At 47.9% G+C, this 21,961-nt stretch overlaps 1 protein-coding gene across 1 annotated transcript in view; it reads left to right on the plus strand.

Moving 5' to 3' along the window:
* The window catches only part of camk2a (calcium/calmodulin-dependent protein kinase II alpha), a 129,950-nt gene that overhangs the window by 80,920 nt on the left and 27,069 nt on the right, over positions 1-21,961 (plus strand). Inside the window, exon 7 of the mRNA XM_057360933.1 lies at positions 14,059-14,107. Within this exon, the coding sequence (XP_057216916.1) occupies positions 14,059-14,107 (49 nt within the window). The remainder of the gene's footprint in view (positions 1-14,058; positions 14,108-21,961) is intronic.

The raw sequence follows: 21,961 nt of genomic DNA on the forward strand, positions 1-21,961 counted from the left end.
GGTCTTCTCTTCAAGAAGAGCACCAGGATGAGAAGAGGCGCCACTTATTTAGATTTTTTAGATTTAGATTTAGATTCAATTTATTGTCATTGCACATGTACAAGTACAAGGCAACGAAATGTGACCTCTGCATTTAACCCATCCAGAGAGTAGTGAACACACGTACACCCGGAGCAGTGGGCAGCTATCACTGCAGCGCCCGGGGAGCAAGTAGGGGTAAGGTGCCTTGCTCAAGGGCACCTCAGTTGTTACCCGCCGGCCCTGGGAATCGAACCGGCAACCTTCTGGTCATGAGTCTGACTCTCTAACCATTAGGCCACAACTTATAGGCGTATAGCCGCCTAGTGGCCGGGGCCCTAACCTGAGTGATGGTCTCAACCACTGCAGGGGGTAGGCCACTCAGGATCTCCTCGTCCCGTCCAGACATGGAAGTTCCAGAGGTCTGGCCTGGGATGCCATAACGTGCCCTTCCCCTGGGAAAGCAGGTCCTTCATCAGGGGGATCAGCCAGGGGGGAGTTGTCGTCAAGAGCATTAGCTCCGAGAACCCAGTCCGGTTGGGCCAGTACGGTGCAACTAATAACACTTGATGCTCCTCTTCCCTGACCTTGCACAGGGTGCAATGAGGCTCACTGGAGGGAAGGCGTACTTCCGCTTGTCCCGCGGCCAGCTGTGCGCTAGAGCATCCGTGCCGAGGGGGGCCTCGGACAGGGAGCATCATAGCGGGTAATGGGTGGTGTCCAGGGGGGCGAACAGGTTTACCTGAGCCTGCCCGAACTGCACCCAAATGAGCTGCACTGCGCGGGGGTGGAGTTGCCACTCTCCGCGAGGCATCAACTGACGAGAGAGCGCGTCGGCTGTCTGGTTCGGGTCACCTGGGATATGTGTGGCTCGCAGGGAGCGGATCACCGGCTGACTCCACAGGAGGAGGCGTCGGGCGAGTCGTGTTAACTGCCGTGTGCGAATGCCATTGATATACGCTACGGCAGTTGTGCTGTCCGACCGGACCAGCACGTGCTTGTCCTGCACGAGAGGTTGTAGCCTCTTCAGTGTAAGTAGCACAGCCAACGACTCTAGGCAGTTGATATGCCAGCACAGGCGGGGGCCCGTCCATCGCCCTGACACTGTGTGCCCGTGGGACACACTGTACCCCAACCCTGCAGGGAGTCGTCTGTCGTCACCACGATGCGCCTCGTAACCTGCCCGAGAGGGACCCCTGTCCGTAACAAGGTCATTGAAGACCAAGGGGTTAGGGTGCGTTGGCAGAGAGGCGTAATGACCATACGCCTGCTGCCGGTGTGCCACGCTCTCCAGGGAACTCGACTCTGTAGCCAGTGTTGGAGCGGTCTCATGTGCATCAACCTGAGGGGTATCACCCCCGCCGAGGATGCCATGTGTCCCAGGAGCCTCTGAAATTGTTTCAGGGGGACCGCTGATCAGGCACTTCAACACTGACTGAGCGCGTCATGGAGACAGAGTTGAGTTCCATACCAAGAAAGAGGATGCTCTGCACAGGGGAGCTCACCTTGCTCTTTTCTCGGTTGACCTGTGGTCCCAATCGATCTAGGTGCCGGAGCACTAGATCCCTGTTTGTACACAACAGATCTTGCGAGTGTGCCAACATGAGCCAGTCGTCGAGATAGTTTAGTACCCGCACACCTCTCTCCCCGAGGGGGCGATCTTCGTGAAGACTGGTGGGGACAGGGACAGACCGAAAGGGAGGACTCTGTACTGATATGCCTGACCCTCGAAAGCAAGACATGAAAGTAAGCGTCCTTCAGGTCGATTGCCATGTACCAATCTTGACATCTGATAGACGCCAGGATGCGCTTCTGCGTGAGCATCCTGAATGGCAGCTTGAGTAGGTGCCTGTTCAGGGTACACAGATCTAACAACCCCCGCCTTTTTTGGGGATGATGAAGTACGGGCTGTAAAACCCATTGAACATCTCCGCTAGAGGGACGAGCACGATCGCGACCCTGGCCTGAAGCACGGGAGCATCATTGCCTCTGACTGAGGATGGCAGAGGATGCCCCGAAACTTGAGCGGGCGTCTGGCAAGTTGGATCGCATAGCTGAGACGGATCGTATCCCGTAGCCACCGTGACGGTTTGGGAAGCTCTTGTCAGGCTCCCAGGGACCGAGACCGGGGCTAGGGGTACGATCTGCTTCAACCTCCCAGGGGGTGGTTCGATGGCTGGCAGTGCGGATCCCTCGCCGTGGGGAAGCCCCCGGGGAGGAGATTGGCTCTGCTGACTTAACTGCCTGGCGATGATGTAGCACAACGCACCCTCGACTGAGAGTGCTGAGGGCTGCTAATTATCCTCGACATTGGGTCAAGTTGCCGAACACCGTCGTGTAGAGGGTGAGAGCGGCTGTGATAAACACCCGGAGAGAGAGGAAACTCTTTCTGAGAAAGTGGGCTGTTGGGACGGGGCAGGAACCGTCCCGGATTGACCACCCAGCGATGGAATAGCTGGGGTCGGGCCCGATGGTATTCTCGATCTCCCTGGGGTCTTCCCATGAGGGCCGCTTCTGCTTTCGCCACGGCTGCTGACGGGGTGGTGGTCTCCTCTTTGACGTCTTCCGGGGGGCCGCCTGAGTGGGGGGTGCCGGAGCTGGAGGGCGTCGAAGAGGACCAGGGCTGCTGGGAAGCAGACGGTGCACTGGACTCGACGGCCGGAGGGCGGCTGAGGATATGCTTGATAGCCTCTGTCTGCTTCTATACTGTCGAGAACTGCTGCTCGACAGTATCACCGAACAGCCCCCCCTTGCGAGATGGGTGCGTCGAGAAAGAGGACCTTCTCGGCGTAACTCATCTGTGCAAGGTTCGGCCAGAGGTGTCTCTCCTGGACCACAAGTGTGGACATCGCCCGACCTAGGGCCCGCGCGGTCACCTTGGTCGCCCGTAGAGCAAGGTCGGTGGTGGCCTGGAGTTCCTGCATAAGCACTGGGTCGGTCTTACCCTCGTGGAGCTCTCTCAATGCCTTGGCGTGATGGACCTGCAGGATGGCTATAGCGTGGAGAGAGGAGGCAGCTTGGCCCGCAGCAATGTAAACTCTCGACACCAGAGATGCCAAAACCCTACATGCTTTGGACGGGAGTCTAGGTCGAGCCCCCCAGGTGGCCGCCGTCTGCGGGCACAAGTGCACCGCGACGGCACACTCCACCTGGGGGACATCGTCGTATCCTCTAGCTGCCTCACCCTCGAGGGAAGAGAGGGCGACAGCACTAGTTTGACGTGGACGTGCTGAAAAAGTAAACACGGCACTGGGGGCACCATGTATCTAGCCGCAAGCGCTGGGAGAGGCAGTGCGGGCACTGCAACCCAACGCTCACGGCGGCCCGGGAAAGCATGGCTGACATTTCGACGTCCGCTTCTTCCTGGGCTCGACCCCCCGAGGGAGGGAGCTCCAAGGAATCGTCAGAGTCGGATGGCAGTAAGTCACCCTCCGATGCTGCAAGGGACATCTCATCATCATCACGCACCTTTTCCGAATACGTGGTCGAGGAATAAGGCGGTGGGACCGTGTCCTGCTTTTAACAAAGCAGCTGATATTGCCATAGCTACAGCAAAAACCTATTGGACTGCTGCTGGGCGCAAGTGTTGCAATGGAACGTTCTATTGAGTTTCGCCTCTTGGTATTCTATACTCTTTGCCAGCACTTTTGTTGAAAATAAAATATTGTATTTGCACACAGTCCTGCCACTAATCCACTTTAAAATAATAACACTTTAATAGCAATAGAGCAACGCAACGCAATGCATTCTTGGACTTTAGGACACTGCAGTAGAGACTGGGAAAAAGTGGGCGTATATGTTTAAATGTTTATTATACTGTTAAAAACACATTAGAATGCAGAACGCTTTGTCTTTCATGAAGTGCCATATCTGCTCTCATGACCGGTGTGGAAAACAGATTTGAAATGAAGCGCAATTTTCTGCTTTCCAGCTTAGAAACGTCTTGGTTACGGATGTAACCTCGGTTCCCTGATGGAGGGAACGAGACGTTGTGTCGAACCGACAGAATGGGGTTTGTCTTGAGAACCTATCATCTTCTGAGTATTTAGAAAAGGCCAATGAAAATTGGCGAATGAAATTTGCATGCCGGGCTCCTCCCCGGATGTCCGGGTATAAGAAGGAAGCCGGCGTGCTCATTCATTCACCTTTGGTCTGAGGAGCCTAAAGCATCCTCCCCCGACCGCTGGGGTGGGCGGCCAGTGTTGTGGCATGAGGGACACAACGTCTCGTTCCCTCCATCAGGGAACCGAGGTTACATCCGTAACCAAGACGTTCCCTTTCTGTCGGTCTCTCGACGTTGTGTCGAACCGACAGAATGGGGTTCCTATGGAAAACGCCACAGCACTGAGCCGTGTCACAATCTCTGCGGAGCGACGTTGACTGGCCTGGGCGAGTCAGACGAACACGCTAGCGCGATATTATGACCTTCCAGTGGAGAGGAAGGGGGACCCAGAGCTTTCCACAAAAAGTTGGGAAGCCCCCTAACGCTGGCCGTCACGGGCGGAGGCCTGATTCTCTAAATGGCGAGAAGCCGCCTTAGTGAAGAATACGCCACAGCAGCTGTGCTGTCCGACCGGACCAGCACGTGCTTCTCTGCACGAGAGGAAGTTCCTCAATGCAAGTAGCACAACCCACAACTCTAGGCAGTTGAATGCCAACGCAGGCGGGGGCCCGTCCACCGCCCCGACACTGCTCGCCCGTTGCACACGGCACCCCTTAGGGTGTGTCGGCAGAAAAGCGTGTGACCAACGCCTGCTGCCTGTGTGCCACGCTCTCCAAGGAACTTGACTCTGCCGCCAGTGTTGGAGCGGTCGTATATGCATCGACCCGAGGGGGCCGCCGAGGATGCCATGAATCCCAGGAGCCTCTTGTTACAGGGGGACCGCTGACTGTCTGATCTCAGGCAGTTCAACACTGACCGGGCGCGCTAGTCCTCGCGCCCCCCCCCTGGGGGTGAGTGGGGCCGCTCGTGAGGACAGAGTCGAGTTCCATACCGAGAAAGAGGATGCTCTGCCCGGGGAGAGCTTGCTCTTATCTCAGTTGACCTGTGGCCCCACCGATCTAGGTGCCGGAGCACCAGGTCCCTGTGTGTAGACCACAGATCTCGAGAGTGTGCCTAAACTTGAGCCAGTCGTCGAGATAGTTAGTACCCGTACACCTCCTTCCCAACGGGGAAGGAGGGCGGCTTCCACGACCTTCGTAAAGACTCGTGGAGACAGGGACAGACCGAAGGGGAGGACCCTGTACTGATATGCCCGTCCCTCGAGCGCGAACCGTCGGAACGGCCGATGTCGAGGGAGGATCGAGACATGAAGTACGCATCCTAGGTCGATTGCCACGAACCAGTCCTGACGCCTGATGGACGCCAGGATGCGCTTCTGCGTGACCATCCTGAAAGGCAGCTTGTGTAGGTGCCTGTTCAGAACACGCAGATCTAAGATAGGGCGCAACCCTCCGCCTTTCTTAGGGACAATGAAGTACGGGCTGTAAACCCGCTGAACACCTCGGTCAATGGGACTGGCTCGATCGCTCCCTTCACCAGAAGTACGGGGGCATCCCTGCCTCTGCCTGAGGTAAAAGGACGTCCCGGAACTTGGGCGGACGTGTAGCGAACTGAATCGCGTAGCCGAGACGGATCGTCTTCCTCAGCCAGCCTGACAGTCTGGGCAGGCTCCCAGAACTGTGACAGGGGGACTAGAGGTTGATCTGCTTCATCGCCCCCGCGGAGGGTGGTTCGATGGCTAGCAGTACGGATTCCTTGCCGGGGGAGGCCCCCCGGGGAGGAGATCGGCTCTGCCATATTTCCTGCCTGGCGACTGCACAGCTCAACGCACTGTCTGACTGAGAGTGCTGAGGGCTGGTGTTTATACTCGACATTGCGCTTTGCCATGACGCAACGTCGAGTTTGCCGTTCACCGTCGTGCAGAGGATGAGAGCGGCTGAGGTAACCCAGAGAGAGAGGAAACTCTCCTTTTTGAGAGTAAGTGGGCGCCAGCCCCCCAGAGGGGGCCAGCAGATGGAGGGACGGGGCAGGAACCGTCCCTATCCGACCTACCAGCGCTGTGGCTGGGGTCGGGCCCAATGGTAGCCTCGATCCCCCTGAGGTGATCCCATGACAGCCGCTGCCCGCGGCTGCTGATGGGGCGATGGTCTCCTCTTCGCTGTCTCCTCCAGGTCACTGGAGGGCGTTGAAGAGGACCAGGGCTGCTGGGAAGCAGACAGTGCACGGGACTCGACGGCCGAGGCGGCCGAGTTGCGGCACGGAGGACTGCTTTTTACTGTCGAGAACCCTCCACAGTAACACCAACCAGCCCCCCCTTGCGAGACGGGTACGTCGAGAAAGCGGACCTTCTCAGCGTTACTCATCTGCGCAAGTATCGGCCAGAGGAGTTCCTCATGGACCACAAGTGTGGACATCGTCCGACCCAGGGCCCCCGTGGTCACCTTGGTCGCCCGTAGAGCGAGGTCGGTGACGGCGGGGGGTTCCTGCATAAGCGCTGGGTCGGTCTTACCCTCGTGGAGCTCTCTCAACGCCCTGGCCTGGCAGGAGCCATAGCGTGGAGAGAGGAGGCAGCCTGGTCCGCCGCAATGTAAGCTCTCGACACCAGAGATGCCGAGACACCACATGCTTTGGACGGGAGTCTAGGTCGAGCCCCCCCAAGTGGCCGCCACCTACGGGCACGAGTGCACCGCGGCGGCAACTCCACCTGGGGAAACCGACGCATCCTCCAGCTGTCTCAACCTCGAGGGAAGAGAGGGTGACAGAACTTTGTTTGACGTGAAACGTGCCGGAAGGGGCGTTCCAGGTCTTGCAAAGTTCCTCATGCACTTCCGGTAAACACGGCACTGGGGGCGGGCGCGGCTTGGAGCCGCGCTCAAACCCGAGGCGCCATGTAGCCAGCCGCGAACGCCGGGAGAGGCAGTGCGGGCACTGCAACCCAACACTCACGGCGGCCCGGGAAAGCATGGCCGACATCTCGACATCCGCTTTTTCCTGGGCTCGACCCCCCGAGGGAGGGAGCCCGAAGAATCGTCGGAGTCGGATGGCAGTACGTCACCCCCCGATGCTGCAAGAGACCTCTCATCATCACGCATCGTGTCCGAATACGTGATTGAGGAATAAGACGGCGGACCGTCTTTTTTGGGGAACGGTCAGACGAGCGAAACGAGGTGTGAACGGTCCGTGAGCCGTGGCTGGCGGATTATCGCTCACAGTAATCCTCTTCTCACCCTCGCTGCTTGCCATAGCGGACGGCAGGGCCGTAGTCCTGCCGCCACGGAACGGGGAGCAAACGAGGTGGTGGCTGAGTCCCGTGGGAACACAGCCACCTGTGACGCAACGTCTGAATCGTCACCGCCCGCAGTGCGGGCAGGACGTATCCACAACGTCTGCCCCAGCGTACTGGAAGCAGGCATTGTGTCCGTCCCCTCCTCATGAGTGTGTTACACCCAAGAGAATCTCATCATCACGCATCGTGTCCGAATACGTGATTGAGGAATAAGATGGCGGACCGTCTTTTTTTGGGGAACGGTCAGACAAGCGAAACGAGGTGTGAACGGTCCGTGAGCCGTGGCTGGCGGATTATCGCTCACAGTAATCCTCATATCACCCTCGCTGCTTGCCATAGCGGACGGCAGGGCCGTAGTCCTGCCGCCACGGAACGGGGAGCAAACGAGGTGGTGGCTGAGTGCCGTGGGAACACAGCCACCTGTGATGCAACGTCTGAATCGTCACCGCCCGCAGTGCGGGCAGAACATATCCACAACGTCTGCCCCAGCGTACTGGAAGCAGGCATTGTGTCCGTCCCCCTCCTCGATGAGTGTGTTGCACCCATGAGAACAGCGGGACAAGCCACGCTGGAGAAATTTGCTCTTTTAGAAAAGGAAATTGCTCGAACACCTCCGGAACTGCCGAGACACCCAGGGGAGAGTCACTGCAGGAAGTGACCGTCCGCTGTCCACGTCGTAGATTCCAGCAGAAAGAATGATCACCAGATCGTAGAGAAGCTCATCAGATGCGTAGGCTCTGAAGAACAAAAGGTGAATGAATGAGCACACCGGCTTCCCTCTTATACCCGGACATCCGGGGAGGAGCCCGGCATGCAAATTTCATTAGCCAATTTTCATTGGCCTTTTCTAAATACTCAGAAGATGATAGGTTCTCAAGACAAACCCCATTCTGTCGGTTTGACACAACGTCGAGAGACCGACAGAAAGGGAACAACACAATGGTGAAAGTTCAACTTGATGAAACTAAACAACTTGACCAAATGTGGCTTTGTCATTTGTATTTATTATTACAGGTTCATAATTTCTGATCCGCTTGAATATATAAGTGCTCACACCATGAGAAATGTGTTTAGAAATGTAATTTGTGATATAGCTCTTTGCGATTACTTCGTGTCCTTAAGGGAGCACTCCTTTGAATGAACAAGGGATTCAAATATTAGTCCATTCATTCCAAGCAAGTGTAAGCAGCTTTTATAAATTTGAAGATAAGTACAGCAGTTTTTTCCACTGATGATTTGTATTTGTTGTTAAAACATGGCTGCAACTTCTCCAAATGCAATGCGCAATGATGTAGATCCCAAGCTCTAAAGGCTATAACTGCATCTGAATTCGCTCACTCGTTCACTCATTCACTATTCCCTATATAGCGAATGCTAAATAGTCCACTATATGGGGAAGAAGTGAATGAAAATGAGTGAACGATTTCGGACACTGACATAATATACCCTGCATCTCACAGTACTATCGCGAACATTCTTCATACTGCTTATATTACACTTGTGTGGCTTTGTTGAAGTCAAAAATTTACATAACCCTTTGTAGGATCTGGAAAATGCAAAAAAATTGGGGAAAATAAGAGGAATTTTGACGTTTAACATTTAGTCCTGCCCTGAACAAGTTATTTTATGAAAGAAATGTTAACATGAAGTTCACACCAAATAATAATAACAGAATTTCTAAAAATAGCCCGGGTCAAAAGTTTATATCCCCCTGATTATTAATACTGTATAAAGTAACGTCTTGAACAATGGGTGGGCATTAAGGGCACAGCTCTTAGTTGGTTTGAGTCATACTGTACAGAAGTGGACAGTAACGAAGTAAATTTACCTGAGTACTGTACTTAAGTAAACTTTTTGAGTATCTGTACCTTACTTGAGTATTATTTTTTCTGAGTACTTGTACTTTAACTTCACTACATTTGAAAGACAAATATCATACTTTTTACTCCACTACATTTATAAAAAGGTCCAAAAGTAGAAAATGGTTTCTATGCAGCGGTGTTTCCTGTGTGCGCAATTTATCTGGCTTGCGATCTGCCAGGACCTTTTACTGTTGCCAAGTATTTCAGTTTTTCTAAGCTCGTGGTTTTCTGGCAAGCTTTGAATGGCCATTTGGCAGATTTTTTTACACAAATCTGGCAACTCTGGATCTTCCCCGCTAAACTAATGTAAACGTAGGCGCTGCTACACCGTTGATAGCGCTCTAAAAAGACAAATAGAACAATAAAAGACGAAAAAGGCACATGTTAAAGTGTGGTGTAATCATGTGTGAGTTATGATCAGTCAAAGATCGTAGAAACATTGTCATGAAAATGATCGGCATAACGGCTAAACGGTAAATAAGCATCACATACACCTTGAGCTACGCGTGCGTGTTAACTTCTGATTTGCTGCTATATCATTTAAAGCGATTTGGAAAATGAAGTAACTATAGTTGAAGTATTCCTGTTGAAATAAAAACAATAGAACCCTGCCCAAAATACAACATAAAATGTAATGGATTTAATGGTTATAATGGGAATTGTACTATGGATACTTGTTGTCTACTTGTGTGTGATGGATTCTATTGGTGGGATGGTAAATCCTATTGGAATAAAACTCAAAACACGCTACAAAGAGGATTTTAATTTAAAAATCTCATTCTAATTCAAAAATTCATTGTTTTTTTCTGCAGGGATGGTATTTGCAGTAAAACCACACTATCTACATATTTATCATTTTCTATATATAGGAACCATACTCCAATTAATAATCTTTAGTAAAACCACAGCAACTAAAAATTCCATAGTTTCATTATACTAGCTATAGTTTATGTTTGTAGTTAAATTATGGTAATACAAATGGTAATAAATCCAATAAACTCATGGCTTCTACACTTTACTATTTACAAGAACCTTACTACTTACTGGTAAATTGCTGCTAAAACTGGTAAAGGGAATATACAAAATAAAAGAACACTGCTCATAAATACATATATGCCTAGGGGGCTAATGAGGATAATTAGGCTAAATGATAACACAGGATTATATCTAAACTAAACATATATGTTCTAAACATATAAAGCTCTTAAAGGAGTTGCTCACTGCAAAATTTGCCCCCACTGACTTTCCATAGTAGGAACAAAAATGACTATGGAAAGTCAATGGGGGCAAATTTTGAAGTGAACTACTCCTTTAATACAACTGATACTGTGAGCTACTCAGTGTATTCAGTAGGTTGCTTCAGAGGCATAAGTTATACGACAATAAAACAATGCACAACTGACATAAAGGAAATTTACTTTTAATACTTGAGTACTTTTAAAAGCATGTACTTCTGTACTTTAAAACGCTGGATTTAATATGTTGCTCTGGACTCACTCCCTTCGATCTCAATGCATTTGATCTTCCCATATCTGACCATAAGTTTTTAATTTTTAATATTTCCATTCCTTCATCCAGCTCAGTTCAACGACGTACCATATCCTTTCGTAATGTTAAAAAGCTCAACACATCTGATTTGAATAATGAACTTTCTGTGGCATTGTCTACTCTCAATCTACAACCCCCCTTCCCTGTTGACCTGATTAATCAATACAACACCATTCTACTTTCTGTATTGGATACCCTGGCGCCTCTTCGAACCCGCACTGTTACCTTTACAAAATCTTCCCCCTGGTTCACTCCTGGTCTCCGTTTATTGAAACAAGAATGCCGTCGCTTGGAACGTCTCTCTAATAAAACTGGACTTACTATTCATCAACAAATGTACTCTGACCATGTTACCACCTATAAAAACGCACTGAACTCTGCTAAATCTGAATATTACACACATGTAATTAATAATCATGAGTTCAATACCAGAGCACTTTTTTCTACTGTCCAAGGACTCACTAAGCCATCAGATACCACCTTCCACTTCACTACTCAATCCCAATGTCAAGATTTTCTGGACTTTTTGCATAACAAAATTGACAAAATTCATAAGCATTTGACTACATCTTTTTCAACACACCTTGATTGTAGTTGGAATAATAACTTGCATACATCATCACTTACCACACTCTCTGATTTCACTTTACCATCAAGCCAACAAATCAGTAACATTATCATCTCAGCTCGCTCATCTACTTGTTCCCTTGATCCACTCCCAACATTTCTTGTTAAATCTTGTCTCTCTACACTCTCTCCTGTCCTCACTGCTATAGTTCACTTATCATTGTCCACTGGCATTGTTCCATTATCACTCAAAACTGCTTCAGTTACACCTATCATTAAGAAACCTGGTATAGATTCCAAAGACTTCAATAATTACCGTCCCATTTCTAATCTACCTTTCACTGCCAAAATTCTTGAACGTACCGTTACAGCACAGCTTAAGGATCATCTTCAAAATAACAATCTGTTTGAGCCATTCCAATCCGGTTTTCGTTCTAAACATAGCACTGAAACCGCCTTAGTTAAAATCACCAATGATCTCCTCCGTGCAGCTGATTCTGGCCTTCTCTCCATCCTTATCCTCCTTGACCTTAGTGCCGCCTTTGATACCATCTCGCATCCAGTTTTACTCGAGCGTTTGGCTGGCACTGGGGTCACTGGTATTGCTCTAAAATGGTTTAACTCATATCTCACCGACAGGAAACAGTTTGTACAAATGAAAAACATAAAGTCATTTTTATCCCCATTACATCATGGAGTTCCCCAAGGCTCAGTGTTAGGTCCCCTTTTGTTCATCATTTACATCCTCCCCCTCGGTAATATTTTTCGGCACTTTGGTATTTATTTTCACTGCTACGCTGACGACACTCTACTGTACATTTCCACAAAACCCAGTATTTCATCATGCCCCACTGCACTTACTGACTGTCTACAGGCCATTACATCTTGGATGACAAATAACAAACTTAAACTTAACGGTAATAAAAGTGAAGTTCTTCTCATTGGTTCCAAATCTACACTCTCCAAATCCCCATCGATCAGTATAAGCATTGAAGTCTGTTTGGTTCCCATCTCCTCTCAGGTTAAAAGTTTAGGTGTAATACTGGACTCTACTCTTTCTTTTACTTCACATATTAACAATACAGTCCGCATAGCTTTTTTCCATTTACGCAACATTTCTAGACTCCGCCCATCACTCACCCAGCACTCAACCCAAGTTCTTGTTCATGCCCTTGTCACCTCACGCCTCGATTACTGTAATGCCCTTCTTTCCGGTTTACCCCAAAAGCTTCTCCAACGACTTCAAAATGTTCATAACTCTGCTGCAAGAATTATTACCCGCACTAAATCAATAGAACATATTACACCGATCCTCATCCAACTTCACTGGCTCTCAATATCCCAAAGAATTCAATATAAACTCCTTCTCTTATCCTTTAAGGCACTTCGTAACCTTGCTCCCACATATCTGTCTGATTTACTCCACCCTTACACTCCCTCCCGTGTCCTCCGTTCCTCCTCTTCTGGTCTCCTGTTCATTCCTTCTGTTAAAATGGTCACAATGGGGGCCAGAGCCTTTAGTCACGCTGCCCCTAATCTTTGGAACTCACTACTCATCCATATCCGTCAGCTGGACTCTATCAACATTTTTAAATCACAACTCAAAATCTACCTCTTTAAATCTGCTTATTCATTGTAATCCTTTGTGTTTTTTTTATTTTTAAGTATTGGTGTTTTATTTGCTTGTGTTTCTGTTGTAAGGTGTCCTTGGGTGTCCTGAAAGGCGCCATTAAATAAAATTTATTATTATTATTATTATTATTACTTTTACTTAAGTAAGAATCTGTCTTTACAACTTTTACTTGTAGTGGAGTAATATTTGACCAGTAGAAATCTGTACTTTAACTCAAGTAAGGAAGTTGTGTACTTCGTCCACCTCTGCCCGTGTCTACATTTAAAACAAAGAACTTGAGCTTGAGCAAGGCTGCCAGTGGCACTTCATTTGGAGGAGTAAATCCCTGACAAATGTGGCCTCAACAATCAGATGAATTACACATGTCCAGTTTCGTCAAGTGACTTGCGTGATCGGATTTTAATCTGTCTCGAAAACGTTTCGGAGGGCACACTGCTCAAGTCACAACATCCAATAGCTTCTCGTAACGAGTAGAAACAGGTGTTGAATCATCCTGCATTAATGCTTTGAATTGGAATGCCCAAGCACTGGGCTCCATGTTTGAGCGGGAGAAGCTAAAGAGTGGGCTCCCAATCCCTGCCAATGGATCTAGTAGGGAGAGCTTATAAAAGGCATAAACCATGAAGAATTATGAGGAAGGGGAGCCTGGCCATCTTCATTAAAAAATAGCCAGCGAAGGTGTTCTGAAAGGACTGGGAAGAACACGCTTTCTAAACGCCCTACCACTGACCATTTGGTATTACAAAAAATATTAAACGCGCCAATCAGAATTAGATGAGTTGCAAACGTTCTTCAAACACAGCAACGCAGAGGCGTTTCCCATATTGTTGTCATACAACACAGAGTTGAATTCCCTTGTACCATAGTTAAAAATCAATCCAACATAAGGTTATGAGCAAATAAAGGCTGCTGATAAGAGCTGGACTTTTATTTTACTGTTGATGAGCTAACATTCCATCAGTTAGGATGATCCAAATCTAATACATTTTATTGCAGGATAAATGGGAAGGCTGACACTTATGATTTCTTTCTTTCCTCAAGTCACAGAGCAGACAGAATGAATAGTTTGTGAACTCTATGAGTTATGTGATCCTAATATTGAAGTATCGTATAACAATAAATCTGATTGTGACATTTACAGGAGTCATCTGAGAGTACCAACACCACAATTGAGGATGAGGACACTAGAGGTGAGAGTTCCTTTTAATCTTCCCTTTCTCTCTCCCCGTCCCTCCAGTATTGTGCAGTTTTATGGACAGGTGTATGTGGGCTACTGTATCTTTGGCTACTGTCACAGAGATACCCGTGACCAGACATAGACTTGTGTTATATTTCATTATTGCATATTATAAATAACCACACAACACAGTAATATGATTTAAGACATTTATTGATACAAGCTTAATAGATACATATATCAAATTAAAAGGATTGTTTATTTATGTTTGTTATTTTTTATTTAGATCTATTTGTATAGGTCTGATTATTTCTTGTTGCTTGTCATATGTGTGTTTTGATGTGCTGTGGGAATTACCTAAGAGATGGTTTGTTCCGAATTGCGGGGCCAGCCATAAAAAGGGTGGCTGTGAATTGAGAGGGAGAGTTGAGCACGCGGGGCATGGCGTGGGCTAACTATAGCAACGTTAGCTGCTAGCAACCAAAGAAAATGGACTAAGCTGCACTATTGTATAGTTTTTCTTCTTTTTCTTTTTTTCACTACAGTGTTTTGTTTTTGGACAGCACTGTGAAACTCTGGCTTTTCCTCATTCCCATTGTGCATGTAAATACATTTCTGCTTCAAAAGGATTGCTGCCTGTCTCAGACCTCATTTTTGCCTCCAACCGCAAGGGCTATCTATAACATATGGTGTCAGAAGAAAAAGCGAAAATAGCAACACATCGGAGTAACGCAAGTGAAACGAGGTATGAGAGCACAGTGTTACGTCGTGTGCAGGTTACCGTGTGACGGAGAAATGCAACCAAAGACAAGGACACAACAGGCTACAGCAATGGATTCCGACGATGGGCAGAAAGCAACCGATAATAGCACAGATAGAAATGTGCTACAACCAGCGGGAAGCATCGCGTCGGGGGAAGAAGCACCTTTGGCAATATGTTTCAAACCTTTCTTCAATATCAGAGAGAGAGGGATGAGTGACAAGACAAAGAGATGGTATGACGAGAGCAACAATACATGGTCCTTACACACCAGGTTACACAGTTACAAATGGACGTTGAACATGCAAGAGTCGATACATCAGCAACAAATCGATCAACGGTGGTACCGTCGAATTTGACTGCACAGCTCCCAAAACTTCAGGATGACGACGAGATTGAGAGTTACCTCACTACCTTTGAGAGACTGGCAGAAGTGTATAACTGGCCAAAGAACGACTGGGCTGTCCATTTAATTCCGCTACTAACGAGAAAAGCAAGAATGGCATTCGTTGCTATGTCTCCACATTCAATGATGGATTATGACAATCTTAAGGAAGCGATACTCAAGAAGTATGAAATCAGCACAGAGACATATAGACTAAGATTTTGTGCTTTGGATATACCAGTTGACAAAACGCCTATGGAGTTATATGTTCGACTCAAATATTTGTTTGCCAAATGGGTGAGCTACGATAGGGCATCTAAAACGCACATTATAGTGCTAGAGCAATATACAGTATCTGTGTGTTGTTTCCTGAAATACGGACTTGGGTTAAGGAGAGAAATCCCGCGACTGCAGAAGAAGCAGAAGGTTTTGTGGAAGCGTACATCACAGCAAGAAAAGGGTCCCTTGGGAATGCTCCAATATGCTGACAGTCTGCCGTCCTATAGAGGTAAGTCTGGGGGGCTGAGGAGTAGTGCGCAATTGCATCCGCAAGCTCAAAGTTTTCATTCCATTTCCCCTAAGCCTATGCCAAATGTAGTGAGACAGCAGTCAGTATTTAAAGAGGATGTCGTGTGTTACAATTGTACAAAACCAGGGCATATAAATTCCCATTGTCCCCTTAAAAAGCAAAAATCAGCCAGATTATGTTATTTACCTACCCCGATAATGGCAGTTAAATTAACCAAAGACCCAATTGTCTCAGTACTGTTGAATGGCAAGTCAGTTGAAACTTTGGTGGATGCAGGTTGTGGGCAGACATTAGTACAAAAGCAATATGTGCCGAGAGAGTTGTTGGAGGAGAATACAATCTGTCTATGTTGTGTTCATGGGGATAAGTCAGACTTGCCCATTGCTGAAATGTACATTGAAGTGAATGAACAACCGTACCTAATGAAAGTTGGTGTTGCCGCTACACTATCATACCCTGTTATTTTAGGCACGGATATGCCGATTTTAGCAGACCTAGTGCAAGAAACAGCATGGTCTCGTGTTGTAACAAGAGCACAGAAGGCTAAGCTTAGGCGATTTGTCACATGCCCAAAGTTGTGCAGAACGGACCCTTCATGAGATGCCATTTTTTAATGAAGAAATAACAGCTGATGCAAAGCTAGATGTTGAAGAGAGATTGCAAAGATGCAGACAGTGGGTATCAGGTGTTATGTACTGTATAAACCAGAACTGCAGAATGTGACTCTAGAAGAGCCAGATGCTGTTAACATAGATGTTGACATATCTAATGACTTAGCAAAGTTGCAAAGAGAGGATGAGACATTGTCAAATGGCCGGATAGAGCAGGAAAAGAAACTGCTATGGATTTGTTGAAAAATGACATGTTTATAATGAAAGGGAATCTTTTGTATAGACAGTCAAAGGATGACTGTATGCAGTTGGTGATGCCAAAGCAATACCGCAAACAGATTCTAGAGATTGGGCATTCAGTGCCATGGTCTGGACACTTAGGCTTTATGAAGATGCTAATGAGAGTTGCTAAGAGGTTTTATTGGCCCGGCATGTACAGTGACATAAAGAATTTCTGTAAGACATGTCTAGAGTGTCAAATTACAGCTGGCAAGTCACCCTCTCTAGCGCCTTTGGTACCTATCCCTGTAGTTAACACACTGTTTGAGAGAATAGGTGTAGATGTTGTTGGTCCCTTGCAAAAGAGTCAAAAGGGTAATAGATTTATCCTAGTCATTTGCGATTATGCTACCAGATACCCAGAAGCATATCCTTGAAGGGACGTTACAGCAAAACAAGTTGCAAGTGCACTACTCCATTTTTTCTCTCATGTAGGCATTCCAAAGGAAGTTTTGACGGATCAGGGCAAAAATTTCACGAGTCGTATATTAAAGCAAGTGTATCAGTTGTTGGGTGTTAAGAGGGTGCGCAATACTCCTTACCATCGTCAGACTGATGGACGGTGGAACGTTTTAATCAAACTCTGAAAAGCATGTTGAGTAAATTTGTCTCTGACACCGGAAAAGATTGGGACAAATGGTTACCATACCTGTTATTTGCTTATCGTGAAGTGCCTCAAGCCTCTATAGGTTTTGCACCCTTCGAGCTACTCTTTGCTCATCAAGTCAGGGGTCCACTAGACGTACTGAGAGACAGCTGGGAGGACAACGATAAACCACTGTAACAAAGTTCAATGTAGGGAAGAAAGGAGGCGGGAACCGGCGAACATTTAAACAATAAACTTTAATCAAAAATAAACAAACAATACAGTAACACGGAAGTAAAAGGCCGGCAGCCACCTCACGGTCGACTGCCGGCCACACAAACATAAATAAAACTTAACATTTCCGGGCCCGGTCCTCTCTCGTCGGCAGTCCCGTCGCTCGTCCTCTTATGCTCCCTAGCTCCCCGTGAGGCATGCGGGACCGGTGCGCGTACAGTTGATACTCATTATCACTCACGCCACCGGCCCCGCCTTCCTGCCCCACGGCTCTTGTCCCGCCTTCCTCGCTACATACCCCCATCGCCCCTCACAGGCCGGGGGTACCACCGCGCCTGTGCTTACTCCCCCCCCCGGGGGGCCCCCCCTTGAGAGCCCCAGCGCCTGGGGGTACGCTCTGACGAGACGAGAGAACGGAGCCGGGAGCACCCCGAGCTACAGGGACGAGAGAGGGGAGAAAGGAAAAAAAAAATTGTCCGGTTCCCCGACACGCCGTCGCTCGGTCCTCAGCCAGCCGAGAGGCTCTTCCTCGCGGTGCTATGCTGTGGTGCTGGACGTTCAGTGGACGGCCCGATCCTCCTCCGCCTCCTGGCGGCCGGCGATGGCTTCTGGCTGAGGGCAGCCGGCACTCCCGAGCTACCTCCATGGCCGCCATCCCACCTCGTCCCAGGAGCACGGCCGCGATCCTCCGGCCGCCTCTTGGCGGCCGGCGATGGCTCCTGGCTGAGGGCAGCCGGCATTCCCGCGCTCCCTCCATGGCCGCCATCCCACCTCGTCCCAGGAGCACGGCCGCGGGCTCTCCGTCCCCACCGCATCCCATCGTTCCAGCACCACGATCTCGGGCAGACGCTGGCGGACGCCCTCGTCCGCGCTGCCCGAACTCCTCAGCACCGCGAGGCCGCTCGGCGGCGAGGGCTCTTCGACAGCATGTCCCTCCTTCCTCCCGGGTTTCGGCACCAATGTAACAAAGTTCAATGTAGGGAAGGAAGGAGGCGGGAACCGGCGAACATTTAAACAATAAACTTTAATCAAAAATAAACAAACAATAACACGGAAGTAAAAGGCCGGCAGCCACCTCACGGTCGACTGCCGGCCACACAAACATAAATAAAACTTAACATTTCCGGGCCCGGTCCTCTCTCGTCGGCAGTCCCGTCGCTCGTCCTCTTATGCTCCCTAGCTCCCCGTGAGGCATGCGGGACCGGTGCGCGTACAGCTGATACTCATTATCACTCACGCCACCGGCCCCGCCTTCCTGCCCCACGGCTCTCGTCCCGCCCTCCTCGCTACAACCACGTAAGCGAAACTTGCTTTCATATGTATTACAGATGAGAGACAAATTGCAGCAAGCAGTTACTATAGCTTGAGAGAACCTTCAACAAGCACAAGCGAAACAGAGTGTGGTATGACAACAAAGCTAGAGAAAGGGTGCTTCAGCCAGGTGACCAAGTACTTTTACTGTTGCCTACATCAGAAAACAAATTGTTGGCGAAATGGCAGGGTCCATTCAAGGTGAAAAGGAAAGTTAATGTAGTTAACTACGAGATTGAGATGCCTTCCAGACAGCAGCCATTACAGATCTTTCATGTAAATATGCCAAATAAGTGGCATGAGCAGGTCTCGCAACCAGAGAAGGCAGTACTTGATAAACAAGAGCTTCTGGTAAGGGCGGTGAATATGGAGGAGGACTTGGAGGAACAATACCTGCCTGTTCAACAGGATGAGGGCTGTCTGGATTTGCAACATCTCACGGAGGAGAAAGAGGAACATCTGCTAAAGGTTATCCCTATCCAACTGTTCCACAACTCACCCGGTAAGATGGACCTTGTCCAGCATCACATATATCTAAAGGATAGTAAGCCAATTCACCAACATCCATACAGAGTACCACAAAAACTGTTGCCATTGTTGAAGGAAGAAATTGATGCAATGCAGAAACTGGGAGTGATAGAACCCTCCAGTAGTGAATGGAATAACCCCATTGTGTTAGTTCCCAAAAAGGATGAAACAATACACTTCTGTTTAGACTTTAGGAAATTGAATGCTGTGAGCAAGTTTGACCCGTATCCCATGCCCAGAGTGGATGAGCTGATAGAGAGACTGAGTAAGGCACAGTTTCTCACCACGCTGGACTTGTGTAAAGGCTACTGGCAAGTACCATTAAGTGTAGAAAGTAAAGAATTGACTGCTTTTAATACACCATTGGGACACTTTCATTTCCAGGTCTTACCATTTGGGCTTCACGGAGCGCCCTCAACGTTTCAAAGGTTGGTGGACCAGATTCTAAGAGGCACACAGGAATTTGCAGCCGCATATCTGGATGACATAATCATATTCAGTGAGAATTGGGAACACCATTTGCAGAAGGTGAAGGAGATATTGTCAAGGATTAAAGCAGCAGGACTAACAATACGGCCTGATAAATGCAACATTGCCAAAGCTGAGACAACATACCTGGGACATGTACTGGGTCGTGGGGTCATACGACCACAGATCGGGAAGGTTGAGGCTGTCAAGCATGCCAAGCGGCCAGCTACGAAGAAGCAGGTACGATCTTTGTTGGGATTAGTAGGGTGGTATAGAGGATTCGTCACACATTTTTCTTCAAGGGCAAAGCCCCTTACTGATCTCACAAAGAAAAAACAACCCAATAAATTTGTGTGGACTAAAGATTGTGACAATGCTTTTATGGATTTGAAAAACTCTTTGTGTGGTGAACCTGTGTTACAGAGCCCAAAATTTCAACAACCATTCATTTGCCATAGGGCAAACGGATGCTTCAGATTATGGACTGGCTGCAGTACTCCTACAAAGGCAGCAGGATCAGTTATGCCCTATTGCGTATATTAGTAGGAAGCTCTTGCCAAGGGAAACAAGATACTCTGTTGTGGAGAAAGAGTGTCTGGCAGTGAAGTGAGCACTGGACTCTTTTAAATACTATCTGTTAGGTAGAAAGTTCGGACCATTAACTTGGTTGGGCCGAATGAAGGACACCAATTCGCGTATTACGCGATGGTTTCTGGCAATGCAGGCTTTTCACTTTGACTTGCAATATCGTAAGGGCCCTCAAAACTGCACTGCTGATTTTCTTTCCAGGACCACCCCAAGGGTTGTCCAAAAGAAGTGGGAGATGTCACAGAGATATCCGTGACCAGACATAGACTTGTGTTATATTTCGTTATTGCATATTATAAATAACCACACAACACAGTAATATGATTTAAGACATTTATTGATTATTGATTTATTAAGCTTAATAGATACATAAATCAAATTAAAAGGATTGTTTATTTATGTTTGTTATTTTTTATTTAGATCTATTTGTATAGGTCTGATTATTTCTTGTTTCTTGTCATATGTGTTTTGATGTGCTGTTACCTGCAATATGTTCCGAAGGCGGAGCCAGCCATAAAAAGGGCAGCTGTGAATTGGAAGGGAGAGTTGAGCATGCGCGGCATGGCGTGGGCTAACTGTAGCAACGTTAGCCTGCTAGCAACCAAAGAAAATGGGTTAAGCTGCACTATTGTATAGTTTTTGTCACGGTCCTGCCTTCTTGGTTCTGTATTTCTAGTCGTGTGGCAGGATCTCGGGGTGGAGCCCTTAGGTTTTATGTGAGAAAGCCATGAGTTATGTTTTTTACATCTCATGTGCTTTCTCGTGTCTTGTCATTGGCCCTGCCCCTCTCATTTCATGTATTGCTTCCCTGCCGTGTCTAATGTTTCCCACCTGCCCTGTGTCATTATCCCTCATTTGTCTTGCCCTATTTAATGCCCTCTTGTTTCATTGTCCTGTGCTCTTGCGTTGTGTGTGTATGTGTATCGTGCCTGTCAATGTTCCTGTGATCCTGTTTTGCTGTTTAAAGAACCCAGTCAAGTCTTAGTAAGTGTTTAGTTTAGTTTGTCAAGTTATGTTTAGTCAAGTGTTATGTTAGTTTAGTCCAGTCCAGTTCATTTTTTCCTGTCAAAGTTCGTGTATTCTTTATTCTGTTAGTGTCGTTTTTTCCCCCATTGTGGGTTTTTGTTTTGTTTATAATAAAGTCGTCTGTTAACCCCTTCACTCCACGCCTGCCTGCATTTGGGTTCTTCCCATGCCAATCGTGACAAGTTTTTATCAGGGATGTGATTTTTTCGTATAAATACGGATTTCCGCATTTTTTTACCTCGCTGGGATCACCCACGTAAATTGCATACATTCGATTTATTTTATTTTGTGGCGGGATTGGGGTTGGGGATGTGCGCGTGGTAATCATATAGCTGGACAACAGGATATTTCTACACTTTCTACGTCATGCACACGCTTGTTATAAATGCAGAGCGACCGCTTCATTCAGAAGAACATCATTTTGGGAGTTATCTTTATATTTCCAGAGAGTCCAGACAGACTAACAGAAGCCAAACACGGCTGTTTAGGTACTCAAAAATGTGTGTGGTGTCATTTTTAATTAAGTGGGGAACTGAACAGCGTTTTGTAATTTATGCAGAAA

This window comes from Triplophysa rosa, linkage group LG19, assembly GCF_024868665.1.
Source record: "Triplophysa rosa linkage group LG19, Trosa_1v2, whole genome shotgun sequence".
In the NCBI taxonomy this organism is placed as follows: domain Eukaryota; kingdom Metazoa; phylum Chordata; class Actinopteri; order Cypriniformes; family Nemacheilidae; genus Triplophysa; species Triplophysa rosa.